This window comes from Pimephales promelas, chromosome 9 (assembly GCF_988280905.1).
Source record: "Pimephales promelas chromosome 9, fPimPro1.hap1.1, whole genome shotgun sequence".
Classification (NCBI taxonomy): Eukaryota; Metazoa; Chordata; class Actinopteri; order Cypriniformes; family Leuciscidae; genus Pimephales; species Pimephales promelas.
In genome coordinates, this window is record NC_142777.1 from 2,085,521 (window position 1) to 2,104,068 (window position 18,548).

General features: G+C 38.4%; 1 protein-coding gene across 4 annotated transcripts in view; it reads left to right on the forward strand.

The window, feature by feature from the left end:
• Positions 1-18,548, forward strand: part of LOC120464399 (UDP-N-acetylglucosamine--peptide N-acetylglucosaminyltransferase 110 kDa subunit) — a 35,387-nt gene that overhangs the window by 12,196 nt on the left and 4,643 nt on the right. For 2 of the 4 annotated variants that reach the window (XM_039653870.2, XM_039653871.2), the window contains exons 7-20: positions 1,799-1,994; positions 5,142-5,282; positions 5,370-5,470; positions 6,940-7,093; positions 7,174-7,275; positions 8,813-8,992; positions 9,069-9,227; positions 13,154-13,243; positions 13,329-13,454; positions 13,888-14,058; positions 14,141-14,257; positions 14,331-14,495; positions 17,455-17,502; positions 17,706-17,858. In XM_039653870.2, the coding sequence (XP_039509804.1) occupies positions 1,799-1,994; positions 5,142-5,282; positions 5,370-5,470; positions 6,940-7,093; positions 7,174-7,275; positions 8,813-8,992; positions 9,069-9,227; positions 13,154-13,243; positions 13,329-13,454; positions 13,888-14,058; positions 14,141-14,257; positions 14,331-14,495; positions 17,455-17,502; positions 17,706-17,858 (1,903 nt within the window). The remainder of the gene's footprint in view (positions 1-1,798; positions 1,995-5,141; positions 5,283-5,369; positions 5,471-6,939; positions 7,094-7,173; positions 7,276-8,812; positions 8,993-9,068; positions 9,228-13,153; positions 13,244-13,328; positions 13,455-13,887; positions 14,059-14,140; positions 14,258-14,330; positions 14,496-17,454; positions 17,503-17,705; positions 17,859-18,548) is intronic. The other 2 variants (XM_039653872.2, XM_039653873.2) reach the window with 1 other exon arrangement.

The window sequence follows — 18,548 nt, forward strand, 5'->3', positions numbered from 1 at the left end:
TAAGGCATATAAAAATGAAAATGTCTGACGAAACAGCGTGCCCCCTTCCTACGTCTTTCCAGCGGTTAGATGAGAGTAATCGCTCGACTGAGGAAAAGGAAGTTATTATAAAATGCAGAAGGGAAGGAGTGTGAGATTTCTGATTTGTGTTACAACTATAAACTTTGATAATGAAAAATCTCTATTAGGTAATTATAATACTCTAGTCTTTTAAAATGTAATGCATACATGTGAATGTTTAATGAGTTTTAAAAGATAGAAAGATGATGATAGATGGATAGATAGATAGATGATATATATATATATATTAGTGCTGTCAAACGATTAAAATATTTAATCGCGATTAATCGCATTAATGTCATAGTTAACTCGCGATTAATCGCACATTTTTATCTATTCTAAATGCCTCTTGATTTCTTTTTGTTAATTTTTTTTCCCTCATTTTAATGCTCTTATCAACATGAGAAAAGTGGAAAAATTATTATTGAAAATAACATTGGAATAGTGTTCAATTTCACACTAACATATACCCTATAAATAATCTCTCACACAATGTAACACTGTCTATCAATAAAAGGGTGAAAGAAATACTGACGAGGCCCTAATATTGGCGAGGGGGCGGAGAATTCGCATCATCTGTGTGTGTGTGTGTGTGTGTGTTTGCTTGGCCATCATCAAGTGGTGTTTCAGACCGTGCTGCGATGATGATAGCTCAGCTCACAACGACAAAACACACAGATCACTTGGTCTTGTCAATGGGACAATATGGCAACTTTTTATAAGTAAACTTTCCATTCAGAATCTTAGGGCATCCATTTCGGCGTCTCACGCTCGTCATCCACTCAAAAGTAACGTTACTATTTGGCCGGCTCGCAAGCCCAAACGAGTGTGTGCGGCACAAAACATCCTCGCGCTGCGCTCTGAACCCTTTCATTTCAATGGCTTGTGCCACGCGAGGACGTTGTAGGACAAAAAGTCTGTTAATCGCGCGCTAAAAAAATTAACGCTGTTAATAATGCGTTAAACTGACAGCCCTAATATATATAGATAGATATGATAGATAGATAGATAGATAGATAGATAGATAATGATTCAAATGTAAATAGATAGATTGTATGTAATTTTAAGCATTTTACATTTGAATTATAGATTAATATTACTGTCCAAAATCCATCAAAATCCTGAAATTTGGCAATGAAAATTTATATATTACAGGTATTTATGCTGCAATCCAGAAAGCCTTTGCTAGCTTTGATCCATTAAAACCACTATTCATCAGCATGCTTTGATTAATCCCATGGCATGTAGCAAAAAAAAAGAAAAAAAGGTGCGACTAAATCAAATGCTGGTGCGACCAACTGAGAAAGTTGGTAGCACCAGTTCAACCAGTGGAGAAGTTAGTCTGGAGCCCTGAATTTGATTGATAAAACAATCTTTTCAACGCTTATATAGATATAGAGCCATTCTGCATGATATTTCTCATAAATATCCAGGTATATGACACAGCTTTCATTTTTCGGGTCAATCATATATTCATGAGAATAAGAAAAGTGATATCTTTGTCATAGTATCCTTTCAATGATTAAAGTTTCCACAGTCATTGCATGTGATGCACTTTATGTGTACCATTTTGTTTTATTGGTATATTTTATACCTTTTGTAGAATTTAAAGGTAATAAAAATATTGTTTGCTTAGTGAGATCTCTGATTGTATTCCTTGAAAACCAAAAAAGTAGTCCTCGAAAGTCCTGGAATTTGGTTTTAACGTTGTCTGATTCATGTCCTGTTTCCTCCACAGAGCTGTTGCAGGTTATCTGCGCGCCCTCAGCCTGAGCCCGAACCATGCTGTCGTTCATGGGAACCTGGCTTGCGTGTACTACGAGCAGGGTTTGATCGACCTGGCCATCGACACCTACCGTCGTGCCATTGAGCTGCAACCACACTTTCCTGATGCGTACTGCAATCTCGCTAATGCACTGAAGGAGAAGGGCAATGTAAGAACCGACATTTATGTGTCACGTATCAATGATGGTGGTGCAACGGATCACAAAATTCACTGTTATGATCATTTGCGGTTTTTGAGCCACGGATCGCGAAAAGAAAAGTAAAAAAATGTGTTAGGGATGCACTGAATGAGTACGATACCGATACTTTCATTTTTGTTACTCATCGATACCTGTATTTTCAGTGCATTTGTAATTTTTTAAAGTATTGGTAGAGAAACCAAAATAACATCATATTGGTTTAATTTGTTCATCAAATATATAGTTCCTTCAGTTATTTATAGTATTAAACTAATGTATAATATTTCATGCTTAATTAATCTAAAATGCATTGTATGAGCTTCTGTTCGGTTCACTGTTCACTCTATTGCTCTGTCATATTTTATCTTTCATTTAATAGCACAGCACATTTTTAGAGCCGCTCCAGCAGGGCTCAGTGCTGAGGATTGGGTCAGTGGGTCAAATGTTTAGACACCAGGGAAGTATCAATTCTTTACTCCAATTTTAAAACAACAGAAATTACCAGCCCAATTAATGTGAATTTAAAACCTTATTAAAGACACGTAAGCAGTCAGTAATAAAATAAGCATCCGGACTTGAGTGAAAGTACAAGTGCTCTATCAAAAAAGTGACTGAAGTGCTCTTTTAGCACCACACTTAAGTAGAAGTACTGAAGTATTCAACATTTTTTGTACTTGAGTATTGCAAGTAGTTTATTTAAAAATTCACTACTTAAGTACTAAAAGTAAAAGTACAAGTATTGTGTCATGTAATTATTAAAGAAAGCAGTCAAAAGTTCGAACTAGCAATCAAATAAGGCGCTTTGGCGGGAAAAAAAGTTGCTTTTGGCGCCAAAAAAATGTCATTGCAGGACAACCCCTGCATTAGTTGTCAATGTGTCAATCAATACCATTACCCTATAATACCGGCGTGTGATTTAGGCAGCATGAAAGCCAACTTGCAATGAATCATTCGTAAAAAATTTTATAATTGTAACGAGTAACTAGCAGAACATTAAAAAAATATCGAAGTAAAAGTTTTAAATTTATCGAAAATATCTACTGAAGTAAAAGTAGAAGTATGAGAAAAAAAACAATACTTTAGTAGAGTACAGATACAGCATTTTAGTACTTAAGTAGTTCTACTTCGTTACTATACATCTCTGGAAATAAGTATAGATAGTCAAATTACAAATAGCACAAAGAAAGGCTACAAATGAAATAGACTGTGTTTCGAGTTTTTCAGGTAAATTTGAATAATGAATAATGTGAAAAAAACACTGCATAATCATTACTGTATAGATTAAATCTAGATGGATCTTTTTGTACAAAAAATTACGAAAGCGAGCCTATTTAGTCAACAGCAGTGAGTTATGTTGTTTGATTAATATTAAATCACAGCAGCAGGTTTATTAGACCTATGTATTTTTGTACACAAACACTGTACACACGCTGCCTGGTATCGGTTGTTTGTATCAGAGCATTTTTATGAGTTCAGTATCCGATGCTGAAGCTGAGGTCTCGAATATATTAGATTTATTTATTTATTTAAAAGGGACAATGCATATTGATAAACATTTCAGTAATGCAAATATGCCAGAATTAGCCCCAGGTAGGGTTGGGTATCGAGAGTCGAGTATCGATTGGAACCGGGACTAACTTTTCGTTTTTCCCGGAATCGTTCAAAAGTTAAAATTTCGATTCCTAGTTTCGATATTCACAGTCCGCCGAGCGGAAGAAGAAACCGCTGAACAACACCAACGAAGAAGCGTCTACCGGAAGTGTTGGCATAACCACGCGAGTCGAACATGAGTACCTTACGTCGGCGATCCAAAGTGTGGCTTCGCTTTTCTAAAAATAGCGAAATCTCGGCAAAATGCAAAATTTGTGTATTTTTACAGGAGTATTTCCTTCAGAAAGGATTATTTTCTTCAGAAAGACCGTTGGTTAGCAAGGTTAGCTTAACTTTTTTAACCCTGCCTCTTAAAAGAATCGGAATCGAGAATCGTTAGGAACCGGAATCGAAACAAGGAATCGGAATCAGAATCGTTCAAATTCAAACGATACCCAACCCTAGCCCCAGGGCTACTTTCCATCTGCAGTCCCCCGTCAGGTCATCACAAAACAACACATAACAAAACTAACATTTAAGTTTAAATAGAATACTACACAGTTTAAAGAAAACCTTAAAATTCGGTAACGATTACAAAAGACACCACTGTTTTCAGACAAATTACACATATACAGTAAACTGCTATTCTATGTACTTCAAATGCGTTGCAATTATGCTAAAATACTGGAATTAGAATAAATGCTGGAATTACAATAAATACTAAATCTGGTTTGATATACATACAAATGCTTACACAATACTACAGTGATCTTTATTCGTATACCTCGATTTTAAAGAAGAGAAAAAAAAAAGAAAAATTGTTTAATGGTCACAATTTTGATGTGTCTTGAGTCTAGTGTTGGGTATCGAGAATCGAGTATCGATTGGAACCGAGACTAACTTTTCGTTTTTCCCGGAATCGTTCAAAAGTTAAAATTTCGATTCCTAGTTTCGATATTCACAGTCCGCCGAGCGGAAGAAGAAACCGCTGGACAACACCAACGAAGAAGCGTCTACCGGAAGTGTTGGCATAACCACGCGAGTCGAACATGAGTAGCTTACGTCGGCGATCCAAAGTGTGGCTTCGTTTTCTAAAAATAACGAAATCTCGGCAAAATGCAAAATTTGTGACAAAAGGAGTATTTGTGACAGAAGGATTATTTCCTTCAGAAAGACCGTTGGTTAGCAAGGTTAGCTAAACTTTTTTGACCCCGCCTCTTAAAAGAATCGGAATCGAGAATCGTTAGGAACCGGAATCGAAACAAGGAATCGGAATCAGAATCGTTCAAATTCAAACGATACCCTACTTGAGTCATTGTTTAAGTTGATTCTTAAATCTGGGAAAAGTCGGACATGAGAGACCTCGTTTTGGCTAAGAATCGCTAAAGAGGAATCAGTTTGGTGTTCGAGCGTTGTCTGAAACACTTGAACACAAGCGAATCCGCTTGAACCCAAAATTCTCAAATGTGAACTGATTTTGGTCCAGTACCTTTATAGTCATCTGCTAACTTACACATTTCCCATTAGGTTTCTGAAGCTGAGGAGTGTTACAACACCGCCCTGCGTCTGTGCCCGACTCACGCCGACTCCCTGAACAATCTGGCCAACATCAAGCGTGAGCAAGGCAACATCGAGGATGCTGTGCAGCTCTACAGGAAAGCGCTGGAGGTGAGTCCACTCAAAACACATCTCTTGTTATGTGCGTTTAAAAAGGGATGGATTTTGAATCATGTCTTGTTTTCCTGTGTTGTGAAGGTTTTCCCTGAATTTGCCGCTGCCCATTCAAACCTGGCCAGTGTCCTGCAGCAGCAGGGGAAACTTCAGGAGGCTCTCATGCACTATAAGGAGGCCATCAGGCATGTTCTCCTGTCTAGATATGCTCATATGCTGTTTAGTATAGAGGCTTTGCGTTGACGTCACTTTCTCAGCCGGACCGAGTGGCAGAAGAGCTGCAGCGTGACTGAATAACACAGTTAAACAAACCATTATCAGTTTAAACTAAAGGTTGACCTCTCGATATAGTGTTTCTTACAACTTACCAAAGATCCAGTGATCATGGATATGCAGGAATCATGTTTCCTCACGTTTATATGCGCCTAATTTCGACGCCGGGGATTTAACCTTCAAATGGTCTTGTTTACACTTCTGGGCTTCGGGGTCTATACGACCCCAACAATTGATTGAGTAATTGTTCAAAAATATACATTTTTAATCATACAAATAATATATATATATATATTTTTTGTTTACTTCTCATCTATTCATTATTGAGATATAAAGTACTTTTGTATCCATATACCACACAATTCCTCAACTACACCATTAGCTTGCATATGAAATATTTTTTTTTTTTAGGGTGCATTGTATTTATGCTCTAGTACTACGCCTTCATTTCTGTGTAAAAATGTTTATGTAATGACTTTATATCTCGCAATTCTGACTTTATATCCCGCAATTCTGACTTTATATCCCGCAATTGTGACTTTATATCCCGCAATTCTCACTTTATATCCCGCAATTGTGACTTTATATCCCGCAATTGTGACTTTATATCTCATAATTCTGACTTTATATCCCGCAATTGTGACTTTATATCCCGCAATTCTCACTTTATATCCCGCAATTGTGACTTTATATCTCGCAATTGTGAGAAATAAAGTCAGAATTGCGAGATAAAAAGTCGCAATTACCTTTTTTATTTTCCATTCTGCGGCGGAAACAAGCTTCCATAGTTCCCGGCTTACAGTGGAATCCAAAATGAGCCCAAACGTCGGGTTTTAATTTTGGTGCAGGCTTGAATCAGGCTTGAACGCCTGCTTGAACGGAGTGCAGCTGTTGTCCGTTAAAGCGCGACTTCTACAACGCTGAACGCTCTCACTAGAGTGTAGCCCACAGCGCCGCCACTGGCCTGGATGGCTGAATCGATTCATAGGATTTGATGAATCGATATTGAATTGAGAAGCAAAAAATTGCAATGCATTGGTGAATCGATATTTTTACCCAGCCCTAGTGGATAGAGTATGATTTTACCCCTGCAAATTCTCTGCCTGGATCCAGTTGTTTCTATGAGTTACAGCGAACCATTTGCATCTCTGTTCTGTAGCTTTCGGCAGTCTGTAAATGTATATACCTCAGATTTCTTGTCAAATCTAGTTGTGCAGTCTACCTCAAAGCTCTTTCCCGTTGTCGAAGTGTTTTTCGCTGCATTCACGCTGAAAACAAATGCTGCCGCTCGGTGTGTGTAACCAGCCGACGGTGACGTCACACGCATACCCTCTACTAGTGTCTTTCGAAGTCTCACTGTCTGTTTGTACTCGATGAACAGAATCAGCCCCACGTTTGCTGATGCCTACTCCAACATGGGTAACACCCTTAAAGAGATGCAGGACGTTCAGGGGGCGCTGACGTGCTACACCCGAGCCATTCAGATCAACCCCGCTTTTGCCGACGCGCACAGCAACTTGGCTTCCATACACAAGGTATGAATCATGAGCCATTAAGAATAATACGTATTGTCAGTGTTGTTTTGAGTTCAAACGGTGTCACTCTGCCCTTAAAGGATTCTGGGAACATTCCTGAGGCGATTGCCTCTTATCGCACTGCCCTGAAGCTCAAGCCCGACTTCCCTGATGCCTACTGTAACCTGGCTCACTGTCTACAGGTACGGCAGAACCACAAGTGTGCATTACCTCAATAAGCTCATTGTTTCTAGCTAAATTAAAGGTATAGCGGAGGATTTTCTTTTTCCGGGTGGGTAGTCTATACTATTGGTCCACCTAAGTGTCAATCATTCTGGTGATATGTTTACGTACGTGCTCATCCCTATGTAGTTTTCACTTTCAGGTGTATTATGTCAGAGTTACGGTTTCAGCCATTCCTTTGGAAATGGCTGAGGGTCAATGTATACGAAGTGTATGATATGAAGAGAAAGGCTGCATAATATAGAAACAAGACCAGAGTGATTTTGGGTGAATGTCACACGCTGGCGTCACGCTAAAAGCACAATTTGGGCTTCTCACTGATGCCGCAGTCGCGAAGATTCTACTAGACAGGTAAAGTTTGTCATGCTATTTGGAGAAATCCATTTAAAATCACTAGTAAAAGTTAATGCAAGCTACTTAGCAATGCTAGCCCTGGCACATAGACACGGTAAACATCTCAATTTGTCTAAAGTAGCCAAATGGTAAATGGCATCACGCTGAAATATTCTAAAACCTTGTGTGTTTATTATGACACAAATGCAACAAGCTACTTCTCCATTACATATGCAACTATGTATAAAAATAACATACCTACGTATTAACAATGAGACATATTAGGTTAAGGACCAACGTAATAGCACTGCTTTTATATGTTGCCATGTAACGTAATTGCGATTTGCAAAATAGTTTCCTCAGAACGTATTTCGTGTGATACTTGAGTCCTCGGTCACTCAATCGATCAGTATAATAAGTAAATAAAACACGAAAGGTTTTATTTAGTTTATAATTTTCAACATAATTGTATAAGGCGTAATAGGCGTTCCCTCTCGGGAGCAAGAGTGTTGTGTTTGTGCATGTGCATTTTTTAAAAAAAAAATTGGAGAGGGCGGGTCTTCTCTAAAATTCGGAAAGATCCTCCGCTATACCTTTAATGATTCATTCATAATGACACTCAAAGACTTCACTTGTTTTATTTTTGTATTAAACATTACAAATCATTAAATAATACAGATAAACAAGAAACAAAAAATAAAGACAAAAACATACACGGACACAAATAATTCGCCAGGCTAACAAAAATGAATAAAGAGATACAGTTTTGATTGCTTCACTTGTTTCATTACTGGATGAATCAGCATTTTTTGAACGAATCTCTTGAATTAATGATTCAATGACAAATACATTATTAAAACTTACCTTTTGGTGTAACAATGTAATTTATCCTTATTTGAAGCGTCAAGTTTGTGCATGTGCATTTTTTAAAAAAATTGGAGAGGGCGGGTCTTCTCTAAAATTCGGAAAGATCCTCCGCTATACCTTTAATTTAGCTAACTGTGATGTGATTTGTGTATGTACATCTCTGAAATGCACAACTGAATTACATCCAATAATAGATCACTCTACATTGTAATGTGGCTGTGTGTCCTGAACGTGCACATTTTCACGCCGCTCTCGGGTGGGAACGTGTGTGTGATGCTGTGTTACTCTGATCCTCAGATTGTATGCGACTGGACTGACTATGACGAGCGTATGAAGAAGCTGGTGAGCATTGTGGCTGATCAGCTGGATAAGAACCGCCTGCCGTCAGTGCACCCCCATCACAGCATGCTGTACCCCCTCTCGCACGGCTTCCGCAAGGCCATTGCAGAGAGACATGGCAACTTGTGTCTGGATAAGGTGTGTATATTACACATGGAAGGATTTACACTGGCCTGTGTATGAGCATCAATGCAATACTTTTCTTGCTTTATAGATCAATGCTCTTCACAAACCTGCTTATGAGCATCCGAAGGACCTGAAGGCCAGCGCAGGCCGTTTGCGTGTGGGTTACGTCAGCTCAGATTTCGGCAACCATCCCACTTCTCACCTGATGCAGTCCATCCCTGGCATGCACAACTCCGAGAAGTTTGAGGTGAGTAGTTGTCATGTATGGGTGTTTCTCTTGAGTAGATTTGTGTTGCATATGAGACATGAAAGTGGAACGAAACCGCGCTCAGAACAGGTTCACTCGCTGGCCAATCTCAATCACACAACAACGTTACTGCACAGTCCTGGGAGATCCAGTGAGAAAGTGTTTGAATTCACCGCAAAATGAATAGAGGGAATGCATTGACGTCACTTTCCCGCCGGATCAACCACCCTCAGCCTGACCGAGTGGCAAAAGATCTGCTGTGTGACTGGATTTAATAGGGGAAACTGCGACTAAAACGAACAATGTTATCAATTTAAACTAAGGCCGTGTGTCCACCAAATAGGGTTGGGTATCGAGAATCGAGTATCGATTGGAACCGAGACTAGCTTTTAGTTTTTCCCGGAATCGTTCAAAAGTTAAAATTTCGATTCCTAGTTTCGATATTCACAGTCCGCCGAGCGGAAGAAGAAACCGCTGGACAACACCAATGAAGAAGCGTCTACCGGAAGTGTTGGCATAACCGCGCGAGTCGAACATGAGTAGCTTACGTCGGCGGTCCAAAGTGTGGCTTCACTTTTCTAAAAATAACGAAATCTCGGCAAAATGCTAAATTTGTGACAAAAGGAGTATTTTTACAGAAGGAGTATTTCCTTTTTTGACCCTGGTTCTTAAAAGAATCGGAATCGAGAATCGTTAGGAACCGGAATCGAAACAAGGAATCGGAATCAGAATCGTTCAAATTCAAACGATACCCAACCCTACCACCAAGGCGTTTTTAGCCAGCTGAAAATGCTAGACGCTCTGCTGAAGACGCCGTGCTTTGGGCGCTTGAGAGCGTTTTTTTCCCGTTGAGACGTTTCGTTGCTATGATACAGAATATCTGCAGCAGTTTGAACGTTGACAGTTGGTCGGTGTAGTATTAGTCCCGCCCCTCCTCCACTGTGATTGGACGGCTGGGTAAAAAGTGACAGTGATGAGCACTGCGTTTTATCCAAAGTTGAATGTTTTTCAACTCCCAGCGACCAGTAAAAAAACGCCGGGCGCTTCAACGTGAAAAAAACGCTCAGCGCCTCGGTACGCTCATGGCGTTTAAAAAACACGGCACTCCCATTGAAAACAATTGAAAACATACGCCAGGCGCGTGGAAAAACGCTCTGGTGGACACACGGCCTAAATGTTGGACTCAATATAGTGTTCCTTACAACTTACTAAAGATCCAGTGATCCGTGGATATTGACATGCAGCCAGGAATCGTGTTGCCAGACGTTTATGTTTGCCTGATTTCGACACTGGGGAAATAATAGCAATATAGACCTAAACATAAAGCAAATTTGCCTGTGAACGCTTTATGTAAATACAATATAGGAAGGTCTAAATCCGGCGGATCACTTATATCAGTGTTATATACAGCCTATATATATCATATCGTCCAGCCCTAAAACTTTATAGTTTTTCTTTTTTTTTTTTGGTCAGTGTTTATTAAAAAACACCCAATAATGCAGAATATACAATGATAAATATTTAATTGAGTTGTTAATATATATAACAATACAAAATATATGGGTATGGTTTTGCAGCTAAATTCAGCATATTGACACACAATGAGAACTGCAGATCCAGCTTTTACTGACTGGAGTCCAGTTGTTTCGATCCATTTGCTCCTCTTTCTATAGCAGTCTGTAAAAATATACCTCCGATTTTTTGTCAAATCTAGTTGTACAGTCGATCGCAAAGCTCTTTCCCTCTTTATGTGTGTTGTGTTTGTTTTTCGCGGCATTCACGCTGATAACAAATACAGCCGCTTAGTCTTTCTGCCACTCACTGTGAGGAACTGCAGGCCGACGGGGACGTCACACGCATACTCTCTATAACATCGCAGCGAGATCTAGTCTGAAGTGTTCGCATTTGGTGCAAAATTCTCAGTTATAAACCGTATCGGATGAAACGGCACTGACGTGGAAACCAGGAGAAACAATTTGCTGTGAACAAACAAGTTATGGAAGGCTTCACCATGGATTTACTATAGTAATGCTGACTGTAACCATGGTATTGTGGCAGAAATAGTCAAATGTTTTTACATTATTCATCTTAGGTGAAATTCAAGCACTTTTCAAGGGATTTCAAGTGCTTCACACTTTTTCCACCACTTCAAAGCTCTCTCTCTCTCTCTCACTTTGTGGCAAACAAACTTTTTTTTTAAGACATGAAATAACCACCATAACCAGTAGATGGCGGAAGAGGAGCACTTATTGATTATTAGGCATTTCCACTCCCTAATTTCTGAAAAATCTCAAGTCTCATGAAAAGCACTAGCTAACACAGAAAACAAGTGAAGAGCGCTTCTTTTATAATCACTTAATCTGTCAGTCAGTTGAGCATGACACTTTAAAAGAACAATGGTTCAATTATTAACATTTAAATTACATTTTCCCTTTAAAAATGAGGTTTTTGCAAGTTAATAATAAAAGTTACCGTATTTTACAGACTATAAGTCGCTCCGGAGAATAAGTCGCATCAGCCCAAAAATGCGTCATGACGAGGAAAAAAACATATATAAGTCGCACTGGACTATAAGTCGCATTTATTTAGAAATTTATTTAACAAAATCCAAGACCAAGAAAAAGTTATTTAAACAGACTTTAATTCATTAAAACAGAAGGCATTTAAGTTATTCAGCTAACGTTACACACAATAGCACAAAGAACAACAGGCTGAATATGTGTCCGGTATGTTGTTAACGTAACACATCAACAGTTAGCTACACAATAGCATAAAGAACTAGGGCTGGGTAATAAATATATATTTTTGTAAATTTTAAATTTTTGTAAATATATAGATTATATTTCATATAATCTTCTTATTATAAAAATAAATAAAAGTGTAATTTAAGTGTTTGTATAGCTACAAAAATTAATTATTAATTATTACCTTCATATTAGGCTAATGAAGCCTAGTAGGCTACAACTAGACTATATTTGTAGACCATCGTTTACAGCATTTAAGAGATTTGATTCCCTTGAGAAAAATTGCCATTTATTGTAACTGATATCCAAAATAATCGATATTGAATCGAATCGTAATCGAAATCGAATCGAATTGCAAGCTTGTGAATCGAAATCGAATCGAATTGTGAAAGTTGTCTCAATACCCAGCCCTATAAAGAACATACCTGAGGGGCTGAATAGGATAAAATAAAATAACGTAACAAGACAGCGAGTCCAACAGTTATCGGTAAAGCAATTTCACCAAGCTCCCGCGATCTTATTCCACATCACTGAACCCGTTGAATTCTTCATCCTCCGTGTCGCTTCTGAACAACTCCGCTATTTCTGGAGGAAGATGAAGTGCCGTCTCCTCTTCTGCGGGGCTGTCGTCAGACTCGGCATATCAGTTCTGGTTATTCCAGCCTTTCTGAATCCCGACATGATGGTTTCGGTTGCGTTCAGTCTAATATTTCAGTTAATATCAGTTGTTTTCAGTTAATTTTTTCAGCGGTAAAACTACCGTAGCTGTAGTCTAGAGCGCATAGAGCGCTCTCTCGTGGCTCTAGACGGTAATGTCACCCACAATTTCGGCAAATGATGCATTCACGTCATACCACAAATACATCAAAATCTCGCAAATAATAATCTGGGGCCGTCAGCGATCCTGTGATGAGTAAATCTTGGTAATTTTGATATATAAGTCGCACCTGACTATAAGTCGCAGGACCATCCAAGGTATGAAAAAAAGTGCGACTTATAGTCCGGAAAATACGGTAATTTTATCTGCATCCATCTCAATTCATGCCCAGTGCTTTGTCAAATTTCCAATAAATAAACATGTAATATTATTAGTAACTGCACTTATTTATGCACAAAAAATAGCAGTTTTATGCTTAAAGTAACTTTATGATTAAAAATGTCACGCTGTTGTGTCTCGTGCAGGTGTTCTGCTACGCTCTCAGCCCTGACGACAGCACCAACTTCAGAGTCAAAGTCTTGGCCGAGTCTCATCACTTCATCGACCTCTCACAGGCGAGTATAGGCCTGTTCAAGACACAGCGTCTTCCTCCTTTCAGGCGGTCTGTTTTGATGTCATCATGACTTCATCTCTCCATAGATCCCTTGTAATGGAAAAGCAGCCGACAGGATCTTTCAGGATGGAGTCCACATCCTGGTCAACATGAACGGGTATACTAAAGGAGCGCGCAACGAGCTGTTCGCACTGCGCCCGGCGCCCATTCAGGTTGGCATTCGAGAGTGTTTGTGACATAACAGGCATTGATGGAGAGATCTGGACCATATATAGGAAGCCATTTGCAGCAAATTCCTTAATGCATATTGGAATAAATTTGGCAAGTTTTTACGACAGCCACCATTTAAATGTTTCTATTTCATATAATCTTATTATTATAAAAATAAATAAAAGTGTAATTATATTAAATAAGTGTTTGTATAGCTACAAAACAGTTCATTATTACCTTCATATTAGGCTAATGAAGCCTATAGGCTACAACTAGACTCCCATAGTTTACAGCATTAGTTTAGAGATTTGATTCCCTTGAGAAAAATTGCCATTTATTGTAACTGATATCCAAAATAATCAATATTGAATCGAATTGTGAAATTTGTCTCAATACCCAGCCCTAGTAATAACTGTGTTTTTTCCACTCCGCCAGGCCATGTGGCTTGGATACCCAGGCACCAGTGGTGCTCCCTTCATGGACTACATCATCAGTGACAAGGACACGTCGCCCATTGAGGTCGCGGAGCAGTACTCGGAGAAACTGGCCTACATGCCCAACACCTTCTTCATTGGAGATCACGCCAACATGTTCCCTCACCTCAAGGTACGATTCAGTCTCCCACCACATGATTTTATTTTGATCGCTTACAGAAAAGAAGGGTCATGTTTTTCTCTTTACCCACTAGAAAAAAGCAGTGATCGACTTCAAGTCAAACGGACACATTTTTGACAACCGCATAGTGCTGAATGGCATCGATCTGAAAGCCTTTCTGGAGAGTCTGCCGGATGTCAAAGTGGTGAAGGTGAGTGAAGAAATCCCAGCTTTAATCTACCCAGGGTAAACAGACATGCTAATGTTTCTTCCCCTGCTGTCAGATGGAGTGTGATGGTCAAGAGGTGGCTGACGCCAACGGTACCCTTTCCATGCCCGTCATCCCCATGAACACGGCTGCCGAGGCCATCATTAACATGATCAACCAAGGCCAGATCCAGGTCACCATCAACGGCTTCACCGTCAGCAACGGCCTGGCCACCACTCAGGTATCTGTCGATCTTTCCCTGGTTTCCCTGCTTCTTCCTGGCTTGTGATTTAGTCCTGTCCTTCATTCTGAGCATGACAGATCTGCGGGTAACTGACCACGTTTACATGCACAACACAAGCCTTCGTTCTGTGAAAGAGGCTTACGTGCACACTCTCTTCCAGTCTTTTATGATCCTCTATTTTGTTTTGACACTGGAGTATTTAATGTGTTCACGTGAATCATGTGCACAAACAGTATATAACACCTAATTTATAATCAGGGTTCGTACGGGTGCTTGAAATCCTTGAAAATTATTGAATGTGTTGTCAAGGTTTGAAAACTGCTGAACCCTCAGGTGCTCTTCGGTCAAATCGGTCAAACCGAAAAATTTTCTGTTTTGAAATTTTAAAAATTACAGCTTCATTGGAATGTTAGGAAACTTGGTGAATTTTATGGCATTGGGTATGTGAACACACAAAAAAAATTGAGGTCATTATTCGAGCAATTTAAGTGGTCATAAAAATGAGTCACACTTTTGCTCTTCTGTCAAAAATGACCGACCCATTGGAAATGAATGGGAAATTGACAAAAAAAAAAAAAAATTCTCTGAATTTTTGTATGTACAATCGACAAATCGGCCACAATTCTAAAAAAAAGTACACCGCAGGAAAGGGGTGACACTCTACAACATCTAGAGTTTAAAACAGACACACCCACCAACACACACACACACACATATAAACACACTTTTATACACATACACACCAATAAATTTTGATTACAAAAAGTAAGTTTTGAATTTTTAAAAATCACAGCTTCATCGCAATGTTACGAAACTTTGTGACTTTTATGGCATTATGTATGTGAACACATAAAAAAAATGAGGTCATGATCTGAGCATGCTAAGTGGTCTTAAAAAAATAGTCACACTTGTGGTCTTTGGTCAAAAATGACCCCCATAGGAAATGAATGGGAAATTGTAAAAAAATGAAAAAAAAAAAAAAATTGTGAATTTTTTTTTTTTTGTCAATTTTTTTTTTATAAAAATATTTTTTGAGATTGTTTCAACTATGTATTCAAATCCACCACCAACAACAAAAAAAGTGTTCATAAACATCTGGGGAATTCACACGCCTCTCCATAGAGAGCTGTACATGCCATCTAGTGGTTACACCATGATTCTACGCTTTTTCTCTATACTGTAACCAGATGGTGCTAATTTTCTTCAAAAAACTCTATATTAAACTAAAATACTGCATTAATATTTTTTTGAAAAAAATAATATATATATATAGAAAAATATATTTATTTTTCCATTGCCAAAATAAACAATAAATATTGCATAAATATTAATAAATTCAATTAAATTGTCTCAAAATACTAAATTAAAAAGAATAAATATTATAGAACAAAAATAAATTGCATTGGTTTTACTGGGATGGAGAAAGTTTCATTTTTAGGTGTCCGGTCACTTTTGACCGGGAAGATAACAAGTGTGACTCCGAAACGAAGAGCACCTGAGGGTTAAATTTGGGATAAAATGCTTCAAATTGAAACTGTATTTCTTTCACAATAAATACCTAACTGACTTAATAGTTTATTAAATGGAGAAATAAAATGTAGCCCTTCGGATACAGAGCGATTTGCGCTACGCTAGCCAGAGCAAAAGTAGACAGAGTTTTCCTTTTGATTTCCGCCCATTTGGATGCCCCGTTTTTATTGGCCGCGTGGGTCATCGTCACAGAGCGGCAATGCTAAATTGGTATAATTGGTCGACGCAGTAATAAAATTGCAAGCAAGCCATTGAAATCATAGCGCAGTGCTTTCCACGTCCTGTCTGAAAGGGCCATTAGTACTTGGTGTGGTAATGTTATGCAAGTATTGCATGTCTGTTATGGCTCGTTCATTTGTTGAGTGAACATAGCCAAAGTTTAGAGATGGCAAAGTTACTCACTTCCCATACTCAAGTAGAAGTATTTTTAAAAAATTTAGAAATTTACTTAAAGTATAAAAGTAGCCTTGCGAATGACAACCATTTTTATGCAATATTTACACTGCTCTATTCCAGTGGATAAATGTATATGCCTTGAAATGACTTGATTTGTGAGCAATATTTGGACCTCAAGTATTATTCATAGGCGTTCTCTAGTTTAGACAGTAATACATTTTGAAAAATAAATCTATTACGAAACACAATTTTGCCTGTTTATTGCATTATCTCTTTTAATGTGATAAAAGCACTAAATAATTTTGGCTGTATTGGTATTAGGGATGGGCAACGATTAATCGCATCCAAAATAAAAGTTTGTGTTTACATAATATATGTTTGTGTAGTGTGTATAATTAATTTGTATATTTAAATACCCACACATGCATGTATATATTTAAGAAATATGTGCATGTATATATCAAATATTTATATTTATATATAATATTAATTGTGAATAAATATATATATAAAATATACACATGCACATATTTCTTAAATATATACATGCATGTGTGGGTATTTAAATATACAAATTAATTATACACACTACACACACATATATTATGTAAACACAAACTTTTATTTTGGATGCGATTAATCGTTGCCCATCCCTAACTGGTATGTAATTTACAGTGTTGTAAGGTGCTGGAAAAAGCTTGAATTTGACCTTGGATGAGGTGTACGAACCCTGAATGATAATTCTGAATGTGGATTTGTATGTAAATGTGGTCTGTCACTGACACCTCATTTCAATGTCTTCAATTGTCAATGCCTAATTCGTTTTGGCGATTAAAGCAGCGGTGAGGTGTTTTAATTGCACTCGCACGTGAGAGCCTTGATTTCACTCAGATGGGTGGTGAAATTACTCTAATCATCTCAGATCAGTTTCCTCCTTTGATTGGCTCCTGCTTTAAGGGAAGATCGGGCTAAAAGACGCTGTGATGATAGTCGGCAGAGTCAGAATATTTCCTATGTTGTTGTTTTTCAGATTTTTACATTGGAGGAGGTTGTAGTATCTGGGACTGTAGCTCTGCAGGTATGGCACACTCGAGCTGGCCGAGAAAAGCACGCTTTGAGAAAGGACATGTGTGCAATAGTCACTCGGGCCTTCACACCACTGCTGTAGGGCACAGACACGGTGGCGGAGGAGTTGGGATGGGCGACACTGTTTTAGGGAACATGCTTGTCTTTGCAGTACCTAGACGAGTAACTCATGTGTTCTTCAACCTCTCTGTTTAGATCAACAACAAGGCAGCAACCGGAGAAGAAGTTCCCAGAACGATTGTGGTGACCACCCGCTCGCAATACGGCCTTCCTGAAGACGCGATTGTCTATTGCAACTTCAACCAGCTCTATAAGATTGACCCTCCCACCCTGCAGATGTGGGCCAATGTAAGGCTTTTATCAGTAACACTTGTCTGTACAGTAGAAACACAAATTGGAATCAGCTCAACATGATTAGAGAAAACGGATAAAAACACCCATAATGCACTTTTGATCTGACTGTCTGTGGGCAGCAATGCAGAAATACGGAAGTTCACTCTGTAGTTTGAACTAAAGCCCTAGAGTTGTCCAAATATGCTGGATGATGCAAAACGGGTCATTTTGATAAAATTATTATTATCTTTCATGGTAACTCAGATAAGAGGAAGACATTTAGCCACGCAAATTACAAAAATGCTCAAGTAATGTTGAACAATAAATCTAAATAAAATTGAAATCGCTATGTCTTAGTGATTATGAAAGTGCTGTTATTTGTGGATGACTGATAATATACAGCGCAAATCTGGAGAAACAGGCGTTTATTTTTTTCATTCTCAGTGTTGAGAAACATAGCCCGCTTGTGTTACGTTATTATGTTAATAACCAAAGTACCGAATTATGTTGCGTATTTATTTTTGTATGAAAACTAGTCTAGTTGGCGTACTTCTGGATTAAAAACGACCGGTGCTGCGCGAGCTCTCACAAACAGAGAGAGAAGATATTTATAATATAAAAATTGACAGGCAAAGTTTGACAGGTTTTCTTTGTCAAAATGTCAAAGCTTTTTGTCTTGTCTATTCGTGTTTTTACAATTAGTTA